Source organism: Leptonychotes weddellii, chromosome 6, assembly GCF_054177405.1.
Source record: "Leptonychotes weddellii isolate Sample4059 chromosome 6, ASM5417740v2, whole genome shotgun sequence".
In the NCBI taxonomy this organism is placed as follows: Eukaryota; Metazoa; Chordata; class Mammalia; order Carnivora; family Phocidae; genus Leptonychotes; species Leptonychotes weddellii.
In genome coordinates this window covers 36,984,626-37,003,729 of record NC_138374.1, presented here as the reverse complement: position 1 = coordinate 37,003,729, position 19,104 = coordinate 36,984,626, and the positions used below count along the sequence as shown (strand labels likewise).

General features: G+C 36.4%; 1 protein-coding gene across 3 annotated transcripts in view; it reads left to right on the top strand.

Annotated features, from left to right (window-relative positions):
- MAPK8 (mitogen-activated protein kinase 8) overlaps positions 1-19,104 on the top strand; it is an 85,299-nt gene that overhangs the window by 28,536 nt on the left and 37,659 nt on the right. For all 3 annotated transcript variants that reach the window (XM_006738228.3, XM_006738227.3, XM_006738229.3), the window contains exon 2: positions 15,368-15,538. In XM_006738228.3, the coding sequence (XP_006738291.1) occupies positions 15,417-15,538 (122 nt within the window). In that variant the 5' untranslated portion in view covers positions 15,368-15,416. The remainder of the gene's footprint in view (positions 1-15,367; positions 15,539-19,104) is intronic.

The window sequence follows — 19,104 nt, the reverse complement described above, 5'->3', positions numbered from 1 at the left end:
CACAAGCAGGGGGAATGGGAGAGGGAGAAGCAGGCTTCCTGCTGAGCCGGGAGCCCGATATGGGACTCGATCCCAGGACCCTGGGATCATGACCTGAGCCGAAGGCAGTCGCTTAACCAACTGAGCCACCCAGGCACCCTTGCTGTGCATTTCTATGAGCACAACTGTGAACAAAACAAATGCTGTTTGCCCTTACAGAGTTTTACTAGTCCAATGGAAAACTCAGGCATTTACAATTAGGATAATGCATATGCTGCCAGAGAGGAAAGCTAGTGTGCCCTGGGAATGATTACACTGGCCACTAAACTCAAAGCCTCATAGATGAGTAGATCTTGACTAGGGAAAGTGAGTAGGGAGAAGTATTTTGTAGGTAAAAAGAAACTATGTGTCACCTTGGAGGTGAGAGAGATTGTGGTACATTATGGAACTAAAAGAAATTCGTTGTCGTATCCTGGGTTGGAGAGGAGGCCAAGGCCAAATCATCCATAGCCCTGGAAACCCTAATGAAAGATTTGGGCTTTGTCCAATGAGCCAGAGGGAACCATGGTATGATTTTAAGCAAGGGAGATTCAGGATCAAATTTCCATGTTAGAAGGATTATTTTTGTTAAGGATTAGTTTTAAGTAAGAAACTTAAGCAAAACACAAAGAAAATGATCCAGAGAAGTTCAGCATATGCAAGGGTAGGAAGTGCAGCTGGACTTCACAAAGGTCTGGGACCAAAAATGGGTCCTGAATTAGTATCAGGCTCTCTAGGTCTGCCCTCTTCTTCACATTCATCACAAGGTATCTTATCTCTAGCTTCTCCTTCATTGTTCTTTCTCTCCTGGCTTCTCTGTTTCTTTTAACTACAAAGCTAACCCACAGCCTCTTAGTTTTTCTCCCAATTCCACATCCCCTGGAGAAAATCTAATTGGCTCATTAAGTCAGTTGTCTCCCCTAAATCTAATCAGCTATGGCCAGGAGAGCATATAGCAAAAACCAGGGCTTCAGAGCCCACCCCTCTCATGATTAAGGGTGTGCAGTGAGTTGTGGCCTGGGTAGATTTCTCAGAATTAATCAGCTTCAAAAGATCAGTCTGACATCAGAGTAAAGAATTGTGGACAGGGGGACTAGAGGCCTTCTTTAGGACAATACAGTAATTCAGGCAATAGATAATGTTGGCCAGAGTTAGAGTGGTGAGTTAGAGAATGAATTTGTGGTAGATTAAAAATTGGATCTCCAGAATTGTATGGTAAATTGTATATGGGAAGATGAAGAATCAAGGATAATATATCTTTGTTTCTGGCTTGAATAACTGATGATAGTACCCAAAACTGGAAAGAACATAGGAGAAGAAGATTCAGTGGGGATTAGAAGAGATGGAATGAATTCATTTTTACACATGCAGAGTTTGAGGTAGCTTGGAGACATTTAAATGGAGATGTCTAATAGACCATTGAATGTATGCATCTAGGGCAGAGGGAAAAGCTCAATAGTAGATAAATGTTTGAAAGTTAGTTTTAAGTGTTAACTGAAGTCATGAGAGTGGATAAGATGGCCCTGGGAGAGATAACAAGAGAAGAGAGCCAGGACAGCCCTGGAGACAGTCCTGTTTGAGGGCTGGCAGGGAAAAGGAGCCTGCAAAGGAACACTGAGAAAGAACAGAAGGTGCGAAAAATCAAAACATGCAACGTTTTTAGGAATTCAAGGGAAGAGGAGAATGTGGTGAACAGTGCCAGATTCTGCTGATCAGCATAAAGAGTACAGTTCTGTTGATTTTCAGAGCAAGGCGTTTGTTGATCACCTTGGCAAATGAGTTTAATGGTGGTAAAAATGGGAGCAGAGGATTGAGGACTCTGTGGGGTGTAAAGAGGTTGGAATAGCATATGAGAAATTTGAGAGGAAGGAAAGAGAGGGGCCTATGGCTAGAGATTGCTGTTGACAGTGAAATAGGGTTTTTAAGTGTGTGTATGTATTTTTTTTTTTAATAGCAGAGGCTTAGTCATTTTTGAGTGCTGGGAGAAAGAGGAGCAAACAGAAGAGTTATTCAGAGCACTGTTACAGTATAATAGTGAAGAATGAAGCAAAAATAAATATATGGATATTGGTTTGGCAAGAGAAAGTTAAGGTATTTCCTGACTTTGGTTTTTCTCTAGGAAGGGATTGCTATTATCTGTAAGTAAGGTAGGGTTGAAGATGGGCACTAGTCCATGCACAGTGGAAAATCTGCATCTAACTTTTGATCCCCCCCAAACTTAACTACTTATAGCTTACTGTTCATTGTAACCCTTACTGATAATATAGTTAACACTTTATGTATATGTGTTATATACTGTATTCTTACAGTAAAGTAAGCTAGAGAAAAGAAAATGTTACTAAGAAAAATGTTATTTAGAAAATCATAAGGAAAATATATTTACAGTACTATATTGTATTATTAAAAAAAAATCACGTATGAATGGACCTGCACAGTTCATACCTGTGTCATTCCTTGGTCAACTGTATTGTAGAAATTAGAGAAGATAGCTGACTAGGGAAATCTAGGATTTTCTCTCTGGCTTAGACTGTGGGCCTTGAATTGAAAAGCAGTACCAGTATGCACCATTTTGTTTTTTGTTCAGCAGCTTCTGTATATGCTCAAGAGGAGGAGGAGCCTGTTTAGTCCCCACTGTGCTGTTTCAGGTTGGTGTATCAAGGAAAGAGCAGGGATGTTGGCTTAGTGGTGGTCTAACTAATAGACTGTGGAATGTAAAATGAGGAAGGAAAAAAGTAAAAGCATGAGAGGACTAATGGGAAAGTAGAGTTGTTAAAAGCCTGGGGCTCATTTTGTGCAAAGAATAAATGAGAGTAACTATAAGAGATTGATCCTAAGGTGAAGGTGACACTAAAGGAAAATGAACCAGTAGTTTCTTTGGAGATTTCCAGCCGCTGTTACTAGAAGAATGGTACTGCTGACAAAGAAATAGATATGGAAGCAAGAACAAGTTTTGGAAAAAAGGTTTGATTTTAACTATTTAGAGTTTGAATACCTATGGAACATACTCACATGACCAAAAGACAGTTGAATATACCAGAGAGGTCTGGGCTGGAAACAAAACTCAGAGATCATAAGTGAAGCCATGAATTTACCAAGGAGGGAAATATATGGAAAGGTAAGGTCTTCTTAGGTATGGTATGCATTTAAGGAGTGAGAAGTAGAAGTAGAGAAAAGTTGTTTGCAAAGTTTGAGCAGTTTGCGGAGTGGTTCAAGAGGAGTTGATTGAGCAGGCCCTGAGTTTGGGAACTTGTAAGTGGCTCTTCAGAGGGTTCAAGAGATAGTGAAGCATGAAGGGTGATTGTAAGGATTTGAGGAGTAACCGTGACTTTTTGTAACATGTTTACTGCCAATTTATGATGTGTATTATGTGTGATTTTTGTCTCCCTAATATACTAACATTTACAAAATATAACTTTGGTTGGCTTCTTTATAAAAATTTATTAACCAGGTTCTGGTTTTCTGAAATGGAGTACACTGGTCATTTAATTTCTTAATGCCTCAGGACTATTATAATTATTGATGATTATTCAGGGTTGCAGTCCTGCTGGGGCCTTTTGAGCCCTCTTGGGATCATTTGGGTCTAGCATACTTTGTTTTTCTAGGCTTTCTTCCTGTGTGCCATTTATTGCATCAAATCATTTGACATTATTATTCAAGGATCTTTTTCCTTCAAAGTATTTCATTGTTTTATAGTTTAAAATTGTTAGGGGCCCCTTTAGGAACAAATAAATACACGTAAGTTGGTTAACACTGTTTTCGTTCATGAATCAAAAAATCCAAACCAGAAAAAAAGTTTTTATCACTTCTGCCATTTAGCATGTGGGGCACCCATGTTATGTTTAAATTGCCTTCTCAGTGATTTCATGAGCTTTTTCCATATATAGGTTATTGAATTACAACAGCAAGTCATAAATCTTCTTGGGCTGTGTGAGGGGAGGAGGATTAGAGGAGAAATACTTAGTATCTGCTATAAATTTATGCAGGGAAAAAAATCTGTGTATTTAGTCTTTAGCCTTTATGGCTGTTAATGTGTTGGTAGTGAAAAAATAGATTTTTATGATACAAAATACAGGTCTTACTCAGTGAAGAGCAACCTGAAGATGAGTTAGAGGTTAAAATTGAAGGTATTTTGAGTGATTGATTATAGGTTTGTAACTGGACAATTAAACCTTTTTATTAATCTTGCAAAAATCTTCGGCTTAGATTTGTTATATCTGATTATCACAATCAGATGGAAATGCTGTTTTTCTCTCCCATCTTGCTGAGCTTTCAGATTTTGAAACATGGTGTAATTTACTCTGAAATTCAGTGATTATTTTTTTCTCCTGGGAACGGCATATTTAATTACAGAAAGCTGTTTGTAATGGAATCACTTTCTTCTAACACCTACCTAGCCCTTTTTTCAAAATTCTGATCATAATTATACTGCTGGCAAGATAAACTAGGGGTAATTATATGTGGAATTAACTATTATGAATAAAATTCCCTGTAAAATGCATCTGGGACACTTCTCATTTGCTATTCCTAATTTGTGGTTTTAGGAAGTGTCTCTGGTGGTGGTTGAATGTGATCAATATTTTCTTCTCTTGTGAGCCTGAGAATCTTATTACTAGAAGACTTGGCAAAAGTTATAATTAGAAAAGTCAGGCATTTGAATATTTCTCAAGGAATGAGTTCTTTTGTATGATCAGTTTTTTCAATCGCAGAAGAGTTAACCCAGGGTTCCACAGAGTACAAAGAGTGCCCTTAAAGCTATAGGTATTCTTTCTTGCCTAAGAACTCAAAAAAGTATTATAGCAATTCACAAGTATACATTTTTCTTAGCTTTAAAATGAAAGAATCTTTTGAGTACCTTGAGAAGTAGTGTATTCTTACAAATTAGGTTACTTTTTTTTTTTTTTTTAAAGATTTTTTTATTTATTTGACAGAGAAAGACACAGCGAGAGAGGGAACCCAAGCAGGGGGAGTGGGAGAGGGAGAAGCAGACTCCCGGCGGAGCAGGGAGCCCGATGCGGGGCTCGATCCCAGGACCCTGGGATCATGACCTGAGCCGAAGGCAGACGCTTAACGATTGAGCCACCCAGGCGCCCGGTTACTTATTTTTTTAAAAAAAGATTTTACTTACTTATTTGCCAGAGAGAGAGCGAGCGCACAAGCAGGGGAGCGGCAGGCAGAGGGAGAAGCAGGCTCCCTGCTGAGCAAGGAGCCCCATGCGGGACTTGATCCCAGGACCCTGGGATCATGACCTGAGCCGAAGGCAGATGCTTAACCAACTGAGCCACCCAGGCGTCCCTAGGCTACTTATTTTTATTAAATTGAATGTCACTGAGAAAATTCTCATTGCATTTTAACCACTAACATTAACAATCTAGATACAGTTGAGCAGCTCAGAGCCAGCTTTCTAATATTTTGAGATTTTTGCCATTTTGAGTACAAAATAATTTTAGAATCTTGGATACCAGCTAAGAAAAACATGAATGGTAATAGAATACACATATTGGGCTGTTAGTGTTGTTTAAAAAGTAGTCAGAAGCATGCTACTTTATTGCTTAGGACACTGCTATAAAGTCCTGAGATCTTTAATAAATAACTTGAATGTCTGAAGTCTTGGAAACTAGTTCTGAAGCTTAGTGACTTCATGTGGCTGCTGCTATTTTAGTTAAAGGCATCCGCCTCAAAATACAGAAATTGTGAAGGGACACTGGTGTGTTAGCATTATTTTGTGGTTGGAATGTAATAAGCCTACTCAAGTAAGCTCAATTAAGAGAAAAATCTATTTTATAAATAGATCTTACAAAAACCAGTTGCTGAAGTACAAACTAGGCCTTACTTTCTCCACTCCCTTTGTGGTGGGGGGTCGAATTCTCCTAGAAAAGAGGGCATACTAGGTATGATTGGTACATAGTAGAAAGAATCGGTAGGGACCCAGCATCAGATTATCTTTTGGCTGGAATACTTTGTTTCTGCACTCAATGGATAACTAAAGAAACAAACTAATTATCCTAATGCTTAAAGGAGCCGTCTACTTTTTTACAGAGTATCTGTGGGAATAGATTCTAACCTCCTCTTTATAAGTGAGTAGCAGAAAAGGAGAATAAGGAAGAGTCTCAAATTTAGAGGAGCATTATTTCAGCCCTCATCTAGGTTCATTTAGCTTCTTACTTTCATAAAGTCCAAATCAGGTGAATTAATTCTTATATAAGATTCTGACCTCTTCCTGGAAGCTTCATTATTTTAATGATTATGGTAGTGACATTTCATCTTACATGAGCTTAACTTTTAAATATCCAGCTATGCATGTCTTACAGACGGATAAAATGAAAGAAATGACAGGAATCTGCCTGTGTCCTTGAGACAGGAATCTGCTGTTCGATTTTAATTAGTTCCTATGTTTCCCATAGGGTGAACATCTCATATTTAGTGTGGCCTTAAAAGTTACTGTACTAAATGTTACTGTATATGATGATTTAAATAATTTTTAGGGGTGATTTTGACTGTGCAAGTGTTATGGATTATTTAGATTGGACTTTTGTACACTGGAGTTAGAGTCTAAAGTCAGTATATAAAGCCAAAGTCAGAACCACTCTTGAAAGTTTCCTCATTCATAAAAGACAATATAAAATCTTTTGTGTACACACACTCCTGCAAATTAATTTTTATGAACATTTAAATTGGAGAAACACTAAACTAGAGTGTAAAGTATAATCCAGGAAAAGGAGAGGTATACAAATGTCTGTATGTTCACACTATTCAGTTTTAGAGATGGTGGATAGGTGGTAGAGAATTCTGTTTCTTCTTGTCTGTTGGTTTTACTTCATTCTGTTTTAATAATAAGCTTTTTAAGTCTTAATATTTACTAATAGCTTATTTGTTGTGAGGATTATAGGAGCTTGTTGAGTTTCACTTTTCTGTAGGATAACTTCTGAAGTTAGTTGGTTAAATTCTAAGCTTAGCCATTAAATATATTTGTGATGCAACCTGCATTATTTTCTGTTGTCTGTAAGGCCTTTTGTGTGACTGCATTGAACTCATTCTTTTTTCCCTTAAATACTTTTAATGTAACTTTTATTTAACTTGTCTGTCTCCACCTTCAGGCTTGCCAGACCAGCCATTTTATAGGTGGGCCAACCTATAAAAGCAGTAGACTTTTGTTCCTTGTGTAGACATCACAGAAATAAACCTTGAGTCATTAAAACCTAATTCAATCTTTTTTTTTTTTTCCCTGCTAATGAAGGAAAAAACCGATGAAGAGAAACAGAACATTTTATTATGTAATTTGTGACTTATTTAAAAAGATTCATATTCTTGGTTAACTTCTTTAAGCAGTTACTATTAAATCATAACTGTTACAGAGAGCTGATATGTTAGAAATCTGAAGATGAAGGAAACAGTCCTTACCCTCAAAAAGATCACAGGCTGGGGGCGCCTGGGTGGCTCAGTCAGTTAAGCGTCTGACTCTTGGTTGCAGCTCAGATCATGATGTCGGGGTTGTTGGATTGAGCCCTGTCTTGAATCCCGTGTGGTCTCTGCACGCAGCGTGGAGTCTGCTTGGGATTCTCTCCCCCTCTCTCCCTCTCCTTGCACGTTCTCTCTCTTAAATAAATAAAATCTTTTTTTTTTTTTTTTGTTTAAATCACAGTCTGGTAGTAAAATCTGTACATTTAAATATACAAAGTAGTTTAGATGAGAAATTAGATTCAAGTTGGTTTGAGTAGAAAAGGGAGCATCATACTTAAGCTAGTCTTTGGTAGATAGAATTGGGATAGAAAAAATGGTGAAAATATTTCACAAAAAGGAAAGGGAAATGAGCAGATTTCAGGTGCATGAGAGTTTTGGGGGATGACAATTTAGCCATGTTGACATTGAGTTTAGTGTTCTTGCTAGAGGAATAATAAGATGTTCTTGCTAGAGGAATAATAAGAGGTGAAATTTGAAGGCTAGAGCTGAACCTCAACATTTCCACAACATTTGATCATATGTTAGTCTTTTTGAGCCTCAGTTTAGTCGTCTATTGAATGGGATAATAATGCCTATCTTTTCTCTTATTGCTGTGAGCTCTATAACCAGTCACATCTAAATTCTATAACTATAGTTCCTTTGTTTTAAATCCAAGAAGAGGCCTTCCTGAGTAGGGACATGAGTCATCAGTGACCAATAGCATTTCTTCCTCACACTCTTGCTGTTCCAGTATCATCGTGGAGAGAACAGGAGAACAAATGCATCCTCCATAATGTCACCAGTATCCTTCATGCCCTTGTCTTGGAAATTGATCCTTCCATCTCAGTCTTGATGATATTTTCTGATGGCAGAGCTATACCAGTATCTCCATCTGTATAGCCATACATGTGTTCTGGATCACATTCCATTCTGCTTTTTCAGAGATATGGTGCTATCTGAAGCTTCATTTTTCTTTTCTTTTCTTTTTTTTTTTAAAGATTTTATTTATTTATTTGAGAGAGAGAGAATGAAAGAGAGAGAGCACGAGACGGGGAGGGTCAGAGGGAGAAGCAGACTCCCTGCTGAGCAGGGAGTCCTATGCGGGACTCAATTCTGGGACTCCAGGATCATGACCTGAGCCGAAGGCAGTTGCTTAACCAACTGAGCCACCCAGGCGCCCCTCATTTTTCTTTTTCATTCCCCTATTCTCACCCTTCCTCTCTATATTGGATCCTTTCTATTAGTAGGTAAATGTGTTCATGTTGTCTTTGTGTTATATATGCTATGCTATACTATGTTATGTATTATATATAATCTAATTATTCTCCCTTGACCCTTACTTTTCTCTATCAATTTCCTCTCTTCTTTGCTAAATTTCTCTTAAGAAGTACTGATACTACTTAACTTGTTTCTAAAATCATATCCTGCTTATACCTAGCTTCTACGAACCCCATGACTCTACTCCAGTGGTTTCTTTGATATTTCTATGGCATTCACTGCTATTGACCACTGTTCTTTAAAACACTTCCTTTGGCTTCTCCAATGTGTTCTCTCATTTTCTGTGGCTGGCTATCTATTCTCTGACTTCTTTGTTGGCTTATCTTTTTCTGATTGCTCATTAAATGTGGGTGTTCACAAAGCTGAATCTTAGGTCTCTCTTCCTTCATACTGCACTCTTCTTGAGTAACATCATTCTCATTGGTTCAGTAACAACTCTTAAATTTGTATCTTTTACCCACACTCTCCTGCGAGGTCCAGTTCTATATCTGGCTACCAACTTGATACTTACATTTGGATGTCTTAGAGATATCTCAGACTCAACATATTTATAACTGTACCTCTCCCTTCATACCCTTTTTCATCACCAAGATTTTTTTAAATTTTGGACTTAATACAGTGTATGGGTGAAGGACTCAAATCTTCACTCTGCCCCTTATTAACTTTGTAACCATAAGCAATTAACCTTTCTAAGACTTAATTTCATCATCGAAAGATAGAAAAGCAGTAATTCCTATCTTAACATAAGGAAACATCACACAATAAGTACATGGGATTTATGCTTCCAGCCAAGTAGTAGTAACAAGAACTGAATTTACCCATTAGCCATAAACAACTAGAAAACCTTCATAGGCCTGTTGTGAGGATTAAAGGAGATTTATAAAGCACTTGAAATAAGACCTGGCATAAAGTAAAACTTACATAGGTGTTGGTATTTATTTTATTGTTAAATATGGATATGATGATAACATATTGTAGGAAGAAGCTTAAAGTGGTGAGTAAAATTATAGTATTAAGTGCTTATATTAAAAAGAGTTTTCCAACCAATACTTTTAAGCTTCTATTTTAAGAAACTGGAAGAGAATAGCAATCCCAAAGCAAAAAGAAGGAAATAAAAGACAAGAGCATGAACCAGTGAAATAGAAAAGTGCAAAACAATAGAGAAAGTCAGGAATAAACTCTAACTTTTTAAAATGATCAAAAATAGTGATAAAATTCTAGCCAGGCTGATCAGGAAAAAAAAAGAAAAGACACAGATTATAGTATAGGGTTGAAAGAGGATACATGGTTACAGATCCTATGGACATTATATTGGACAACTTAGATGGAATTAGGAAATTCCTTGAAAAACACAAAACTACCAAACCTCATTTAAGATGAAATAGATAACCTGAATAGTCCTAGGTATATCTATATATATAAAATTTTAATTTGCAATGAAAACCTTACCTCAAAAAAGACTCTTGTCCTAGAAGGCTTCACTGAGACATTTTATCAAACATTCAAGATGAAATAGTATCACTTCTACACAAAGTCTTTCAGAAAATAAAAGAAGAGGGAACACTTCCCAACTCATTTTATGAGGTCAGCATTATGCTACCATGAAAGAAAACTGCAGACCAATATTCCCCATAAAAATAAATGGAAAAGCCTTCAACAAAATTTTAGCCAAATGAATCAGTAGTATAAAAAGGATACTTTTGACCAAGTGGGATTCATTACAGGAATACAAGGTTGGTTCAACATTTGAAAATCAATCAGTGTACTTCATATGAACCAACTAAGAAAATAAAATTATATGATTGTCTCAAAAGATTCAGAAAAATAATTTGACAAAATTAAATACTTATTAATACTAAAAACTCTCAGTGAAATAGGACTTAAAGGGAACTTTCTCATCTTGTTAAAGGCCAGCTAGTAAAATCCTGTCATTTACATCATACTTAGTGGAGAAAGACTGAATGCCTTCCCCTCAGATCAGGAACCAAAGGGATGATGTTTGGTCTTACCACTTCTATTCAGGATTGTATGGAAATTGTAGTTAGTACAGCAGGGCAAGAAAAGAAATTCAGAGGCATCCAAATTGGAAATGAAGATATGAAACTGATTATATATGTGGAAAATCTTAAAGAATCCACAAAAAAGGCTACTAAGACAAATAAATGAGCTTAGTACAAAGTTATTATACAAAAAACTTAATTGTATTTCCATGTACTAGCAATGAACAATTGAAAATTTAAAAATAAATTAACATTAAAACATTTATAGTAGCACCTAGAATATTAATACCTAAGGAAAAGTTGAACAAAATTTTGCAAGGCCTGCATATTGGAAACTATAAAGGATTACATATTATGTTATTTCACTTACATAACATTATTTAAATGAAAAAAATTATAGTGGTGGAAGCATCATAGTTGCCAGGGGTAGGGTTCGCAAGAGGATGTAATTATATAAAGGGATAGCACGAAGGATTTTCTTTGGTGAGATGAAACACTTCTGTATTCTGATTGTGATTACACTAATAGATGTATGTGATAAATTTACACACAAAGTACATGTAAAAACTAGTAAAATCTGAAATAAAGTCTGTAGTTTGTTTAACAGTATTGTACCAGTGTCAAGTTTCCTTTTCGTTAATAGTATGTACCAGTGTCAATGTTCTCATTTTGATAATTGTGCTATGGTTATGTCAGATGCTCCCATTTGCATAAAGCTGGGTGAAGGATAGCCAGGATCTTTGTACTATTTTTGTAACTGCTGTGTGGTTCCAAAATTATTTCAAAGTTAAAACGTTAAAAAAAAAAAAAAAAGACATTTAAAACGGAAATGGAAAGGCAAGCCACAGACTGGGAAAAAATACTTGCACAACGTCTGATAAATGATGTATATCCAGAATATATAAATTAGTACTAAAGCAGTCATATTTTTAAATGGGCAAAAGTGTTAGCTATTTCATCAAAAAAAGATGTAGCATATAAGCCTGTGAAAAAATGTTCAACATCATTAATTATTAGGAAACATAAATGTAAACTACAGTGAAACCCACTAGTATACATAAAGTTAAATGGCAATCACAAGAATGTGGAGCATTTAGAACTCTCTTACTTTGCTGTTGGGAATGAAAAATGGTATGGCCACTTTGGAAAACAGTTTGGCAGTTTCTTATAAAAGTTAAACCTAGGACTTAGAATCCCACTCCCTAAATATAACCCAAGATGAATGGTGGAAAAAAGTGTGAATGTTTATACCAGCATTGTTTATAATAACCTCCAGACTGACAACAATCTAAATGTCCAAATGGTATATCCACACAATAGTAAAAAGAGATGCAGCACAGATGAATAGTAAATGCATTGGGGCAGGGGCACCTGGCTGGCTCATTCGGTGGAGCATGAGACTCCTGATCTTGGGGTTGTGAGTTTGAGCTCCACATTGGGTGTAGAGATACCTTAAAAAAATAAAATCTTAAAAAAAAAAAAAAATTAGGGCAAGTGAAAGAGCCAGATACACAAATTATGTAATGCTGTGTGATTTCATTTATATGAAGATCTAGGAGAGACACAACTAAGCAGTTCATTGATTGCCAGGGGTGGGTGGGAAATAGAGGGCAGGGATTGACCCACAGGGAACATTTTTGTGGTGATGGAAATAATCTATATCATGGTTTGGGTTGTGGTTATAGGATTGTATACATTCATCAAACTCATGAAATTGGACAGTTAAAGTTGGTGCATTTGCCTTGCATGTGCTGTTTGTTCTGCCTAGAAAGCTCCCTTCTCTCTGTGCCTGATTAACTCATATTCAGTGTTCAGATCTTGCTCAAACATCACAGCATCAAGGGAATTTTTTCCTGAGCCCAGACTAGCATAGTCTTGCTTCTGTAAGCATCCTGCCCTTTCCCTTCACACTCTTATCACAGCCATATTGATACACAGGCAGATACTAAGCAACATAATAAGGTCTCTTCATCTGTCTTAACTGCAAGCTCCATTAAGGGGCAGATAGATGCTGATTACTGTTGTGTTTATTGTATCCAGCATAGTTTGACTCAGGTATGTCAGTAAATATTTTGCAGCTGAGAGCATAAATGAGTAGAGTTTTTTATTTCTTGTTTGTGGGAGTGGCATCTGTGGCTTTTGTGGAGGGTCCCACTGACTGGGCCTACCTACTTAACCTTGGGTACTTTGCTGTGCCTGTTCCTGGGGAGTTGTGTTAACTATCATCACTCAGCTGCTGCCACAGCTTAGTCTTGACTTCTGTGTATGTACCATGGGCACTCCTGCTCCCAGGCCATTCTGTTCTGGGAATTGAGAGAAGCCTTTCCTTGCTATTGGAGGCTCTGTGCTCTGCCTCTGACCATATGTGCACATTACCAGAGACCATTACTATTGTCTCCAGGCCCTAGGCAGACCAGGTTTCCAGGATCAGTGTGTAGAGTATTTGATGAGGGACCTGACACCCAACACTTCCCTCTCTTCCTCTTTTCACTTCTCTTTCTTTCTCCCTATTTCCCTACTCTGGTAGACAAGAGGGAATTGGGTTACTTTAGGAAATTGGTCTGGGTACTCAATACCTGTATTTGATCATCCTATGAGCATATCTGAATGTTTAAATCATTACCAAACTTTATTCTTTAACTTCTGGTCTGTCTGCTTAGGCAGAATTAATGACATTTGTCATTTCAGACATTTCTCTCTGGAGTATTACATAACTAGTTTAGTTATTGATTTTGGAAATATTTCTCTGGCCCCTCTTTAATGTATCCAAATCATTTATCTGACTTCTCAATTGCTTTCAATTTACTTACCTTCTTTTTTAAAGCTTACACTGTTTGGACTTTTTGTTTAGTTTCATCACATCTAAGAATCCTCATTAATTTTAATTTCATCTCTTATCTGGATTAGTACAATATCTGGATTAGTGCAATAGCTTACTAGTTTTCCTCTTCCAACTTTTGTTCCCCTCCTCTTGCAGTATAATCTCCCAAGTAGCAGGCAGGATGCTGGTCAAGGTACTCTTGCTCTCCACTTCCCAGTGCTTTCCATCCTACTCTAAGAATTCAACTGTGTTAGAATCCAGTTCATGAGCTTCTACATAGTCTGGCCCTAGGGCCCAACATAGTGCCTGGCACAGGTTAGGCACTTATTATTTGTTAAATTGATTTCTTTGCATTGTAAGTCTTTCAGGATTTTGTTTTTATTTTTGTTTGTGTTAGCATTGTCTTAAAACCGTACACACACAACACACTAATTCTTTAGACCTAACTGGTTTCTTGGTTTATTGTGGGATATGGAGAGTAGTTTGGCGCTGTCTTATGTGCATTTTAGGAATAAACCACTTTCATCTAGTAGGAATGGGTAATGGGTTTGTAAATAAATACAACTCAAATAGGTGGAAAAAGACTTCCTTGGTTTGTAATTGGGCATGTGGTAAAGAGCTGTGGTCAGAACTTAGGTCATGCTTTTGAGGCCCCACACAATTCAGAACAGTATTGTTTTATTTTACATCCTAATATCCTAAATGTTTTTCTCTATATATTTTCTCTTATATTTTCTTATTTTTAACTTTATTTTATATCTTCTTATTTTATCTTCTATTTAGTACCCTGCTTCTCATCCTTTCAACAATTATAACCTCAACATCTGCATTACACCTAGTTGTTGCTGTTGGGGATCAGGGGCTCTGTTATCGTGGCAGCACTGTGCTGCTCTGTGTTTGTTAGGTGTAGGGATCATACATGCTAACCAGCTCACTAGCCTCCCACTTGGTTGTTTCTTCCATGTTACACTAAATGAGATTGTGAATTATTTTTGAATGAAAGTTTATCAATTTCTCACAAATATTAAGGTTTCCGTATTTTATAAGAAACACATAATCAACATGGATGGGACTGGAGGAGATTATGCTAAGTGAAATAAGTCAAGCAGAGAAAGTCAATTATCATATGGTTTCACTTATTTGTGGAACATAAGGAATAACGTGGAGGACATTAGGAGAAGGAAGGGAAAAATGGGCGGGGGGAATTGGAGGGAGAGATGAACCATGAGAGACTATGGACCTGAGAAACAAACAGGGTTTTAGAGGGGAGGGGGGATTGGTTAGCCCGGTGATGGGTATTAAGGAGGGCACGTACTGCATGGAGCACTGGGTGTTACACGAAAACAATGGATCGTGGATCACTACATCAAAAACTAATGATGTATTGTATGGTGACTAACATAACATAATAAAATTAAAAAAAAAAAATATATAAAAAGGGCTGGTTTTAAATTTTAAGCTATGAAAGTGACCTTAAAAACATGTTTCGTTTAATTATTTGCTTTTTTTGTTTGTTTTTATAGTTTTCCGGTAAGTTAAGACATGTATGCATATTAATACTAGTGACTTGTAGTGGAGAAACTGTTAACCCTTGTAAAAGTTTTGTTTTGTTTTTAACGATCAATCATATCCTTAAGTATAGCAGATGCTAACCAAACTCTGGTATTTTTTTCTTTCTAATTGTGTTTTAATGAAGCAGCTCTTTTAACATGGTATAGCAATCTGTATTACTATCAGTGAACAAAGTGAGGACGTGAATTTTAAGATTAAATAAATTCATTTTGTTAACATCACATTTTATTCCATTTTGCAGCTTCTTGGTGACTATTTGGATGAAGCCATTAAATTAATTGTTTGCCATCATGAGCAGAAGCAAGCGTGACAGCAATTTTTATAGTGTAGAGATTGGAGATTCTACGTTTACAGTCTTGAAACGGTATCAGAATTTAAAACCTATAGGCTCAGGAGCTCAAGGAATAGTATGGTAAGTTTTTACTTCCAAAAATTAGGCAAAGAATCATTAACTGCCATCTTTTCGTATATATACCTTGGTAAATATTTAACTTGCCTCAAATAATTAAAACTTTTAATAAAGTTTAAATTAAAGCTATAACATGGCAAACTGTTTTGTTCGCAGGTTGATTGCCTTTATTATTCATTAAACACAACTTTATAAATCACTGCCATCTTTTTAGAAGTTTTTTTTTTTTAAATTTTATTTATTTGACATAGAGAGATGGAACACAAGCATGGGGAGTAGGAGAGGGAGAAGCAGGCTTCCTGCTGAGCGGGGAGCCCAATGTGGAGCTCTATCCCAGGATGCTGGGATCATGACCTGAGCTGAAGGCAGATGCTTAACTGTCTGAGCCACCCAGGCGCCCCCTTTTTTTTTTTAAAGATTTTTTTTTTTTTAATTTTATTTATTTGACATAGAGACAGAGAGAGAACAGCACTGCCATCTTTAAATATAAAGTATGATTAAATACTTTGTCACAAGCCACGTAAAGACAAGTATTATCAGGAAAGAATAAGTGGCATGCTTGTTAATTCCATGTATACATCTATTCCCATAGCTAGTTGTTTAATAAGAAGATTGACTTAATCATCACTTTCACACTATAATGAAACTGAAATTTCAGAAATCTTACTTTGCATTAAGGAAATCTCATTGAATGTGTTTCAGAACTCATATGTATCTTTAAAATTGATTTACTGGCTAATTTCTATGAAAGGCCTAGGCTTTCTAGATCAACGTAATTCCTTTTTTTTTTTAGATTTATTTGTTTTAGAGAGAGTGCACGCACAGGGGGAGGGGCAGAGGGATAGAAGCTCAAGCAGACTTCCCACTGAGCACAGAGCCCAATGCAGCCTGATTTCATGACCCTGAGATCGTGACCTGAGCTGAAACCAAGAGCTGGACATTCAACTGACTGAGCCACCCAGGTGCCCCAACATAATTCTTTATAAAATAAAGGGTAGAACACTTTAGGACAGTTCTGCTAATGATTTTAGATAACTGAGTTAGCATAATAAGCTAATGTTTGGGGGAATTCTAAGCCTCACTCTGGCATAATTATATATTACCTCTCCTTAAACCAGATTTATTTCAGAATATATTAAAAAAAATAATAAGTGTTCATGACCCTGCAGGTCTCCCAGGTTCTAGAAAAACTCTTGCACATGTACATAAAGAGACATGCATAGGGCTATTCTTTGCAACACCATTTATAATAGCAAAAATTGGTAACAGCAGCAAGTCTATCCATGAGAATAAAAAATTGTGATATATTCATATAGTGAAATACTATACAACATTTAAAATGAACTGGAGGTATGTTTCAACAAAGACAGTCTCAGAAATGTAGAGTTTAAAAAGGAAGATGCAGAATATATATGCATTATTGTACCATTTATATATAGTTTAAAATATGCAAAATAGGACCATATATTTATGGATGCATCCATATGTAGGAAAGTATAAAAGCCATTAATAAACACCAAACTCAGAATAATGCTTACCTCTGAAAATAGAGACAAGGGAGGGGACTTTACCTGTGATAATATATTACTTTTTAAAAAATTCAACCTTTGGGGCACCTGGGTGGCTCAGTCAGTTAAGCGTCCAACACTTGATCTCAGCCCAGGTCTTGATCTCAGGGTCCTGAGTTTGAGTCCCGTGTTGGGCTCCGTGCTGGGTGTGGAGCCTACTTTAAAAAAAAAATTGCAGTTATGGTAAAATACTAAAATAACAGATTTCTCTAATGGGAACAGTAGCATTTATTCTCTTTCTGTACTCTTGAAGTAATTTGTAATACCAAAAATTATAGAATTTGGGTAATTTTATAAAGCATTATTGGCTGGCTGGTTGTCATTTTAACCAACCATATTTAATAAACCACAAATTAAATTTAAAGAAAATAATGTGCTACAGTCAATACAGGAAGGATTCTGAAAGCCAGCTCGTGGTTCAGATTTTAGCTTTATGATGTATTTGTGACTCATGGCAAGTTAACACTTCTAAGCCAGTGTTCTCACCTAATTTACATGGTGGTTGTAAGGAATAAAATATTTATAAACTTCTTAATAATGTTTAAAAATGTTTTTTGTGGGGTGCCTGGGTGGCTCAGTTGGTTAAGCGTCTGCCTTCAGCTCCGATCGTGATCTCAGGGTCCTAGGATCAAGCCCTGTGTTGGGCTCCCTGCTCAGTGGGGAGTCTGCTTCTCCCTCTCCTTCTGCCCCCCCCCATGCTCATGCACACACATGCGCTCTCTCTCTCTCTCTCTTTCTCTCAAATAAATTAATTTTTTTAAAAAATAAAAATAAAAATGTGTTTTCTGGGGGCATTTGGGTGGCACAGTTGGTTAAGCATCTGACTCTGTTTCAGATCAGGTCATTATCTCCCGGTTGTGAGATGGGGCTCTGCACTCAATGTGGAGTCGGCTTAAGTTTCTCTCTCCCTCTACCCGCCCCCCCGTGTGCTTTCTCTCTTTCTCTCTCTCTCACTCTTTCTCACTCTCTCTCTAAAATAAGTAAATAAATCTTCAAAAAAAAATTTTTTTTTTAAACTCACTCTATATTATCATCAGAATCAACTGAAGAACTTAAATTTTTTTTAAAGACATCATTTTGGGCCCAGTGATAGTAAGATTCATACTGGTCTGGATTGGGGTCTCTAATTTGTGCACATTTAAGTATCAACATTAGATATCTAACTTCCTTGGATACAAAGTACTGTAACCTACTCAGATACTTTAGAGTTTGAAATATTACTTTGATTTAACAGATAAAAAATTAATAGGAATGAATTTAATGCTTAAAAATAAAGCATACTTGATCTGAAACAGTCAAAACTTCTATTTTTTTATGACCCCTAATGTTTGTTTGTTTTTAAATTGGGGAGAACATATCTATAAATATGGCATTTTCTAACTCAAGGTTATAATATTTATGTCTGTTTTGCTATGTGTATGTATATATACGTATATACAAAATGGTTATGGCATATAACATATAGATGTGTCCATTTATGCCAGAGTACCAATGTCTTAATACATTTCTTCACTACATTTGAGATAGTAAGATAGCTAGAGAACAAACTCAAGTTTTCAGTTAGATGAGAGAATAATTTCATTCAGCAATGTGCTAACTTTCCAAATATCACATAAATAGAAGTCTTACAGTATGTTAGGTAGTCCAGTATGAAAAGCGATAACCTCATGTCTTAGTCTTTTGGTCTCAGCTTTGCTTTTAACTTTCTGACTAACTTGGGCAAATTAACCTCCTGGCAGTGGTGAATTCAAATGATTTTTAAAGTCTCTTTCAATCATAATATTCTATAATTTTAAGATGCTTTTCCTTATTTGTGCTTTACTTTCTCTGATCTGTCATTTGCAAAACATGCTGTTTAGTCCGTGTCATATGGTAGAAAATATGAAGAGTAATGAGGATGATGTTATATGTCGCAGAATTATAGGCGTTTCTTTAACAGTTACGAAGCAGCTTCTAATGTCCTGAGATCTAGCATTTATATCTGTAAACTTGAGTTGTTAA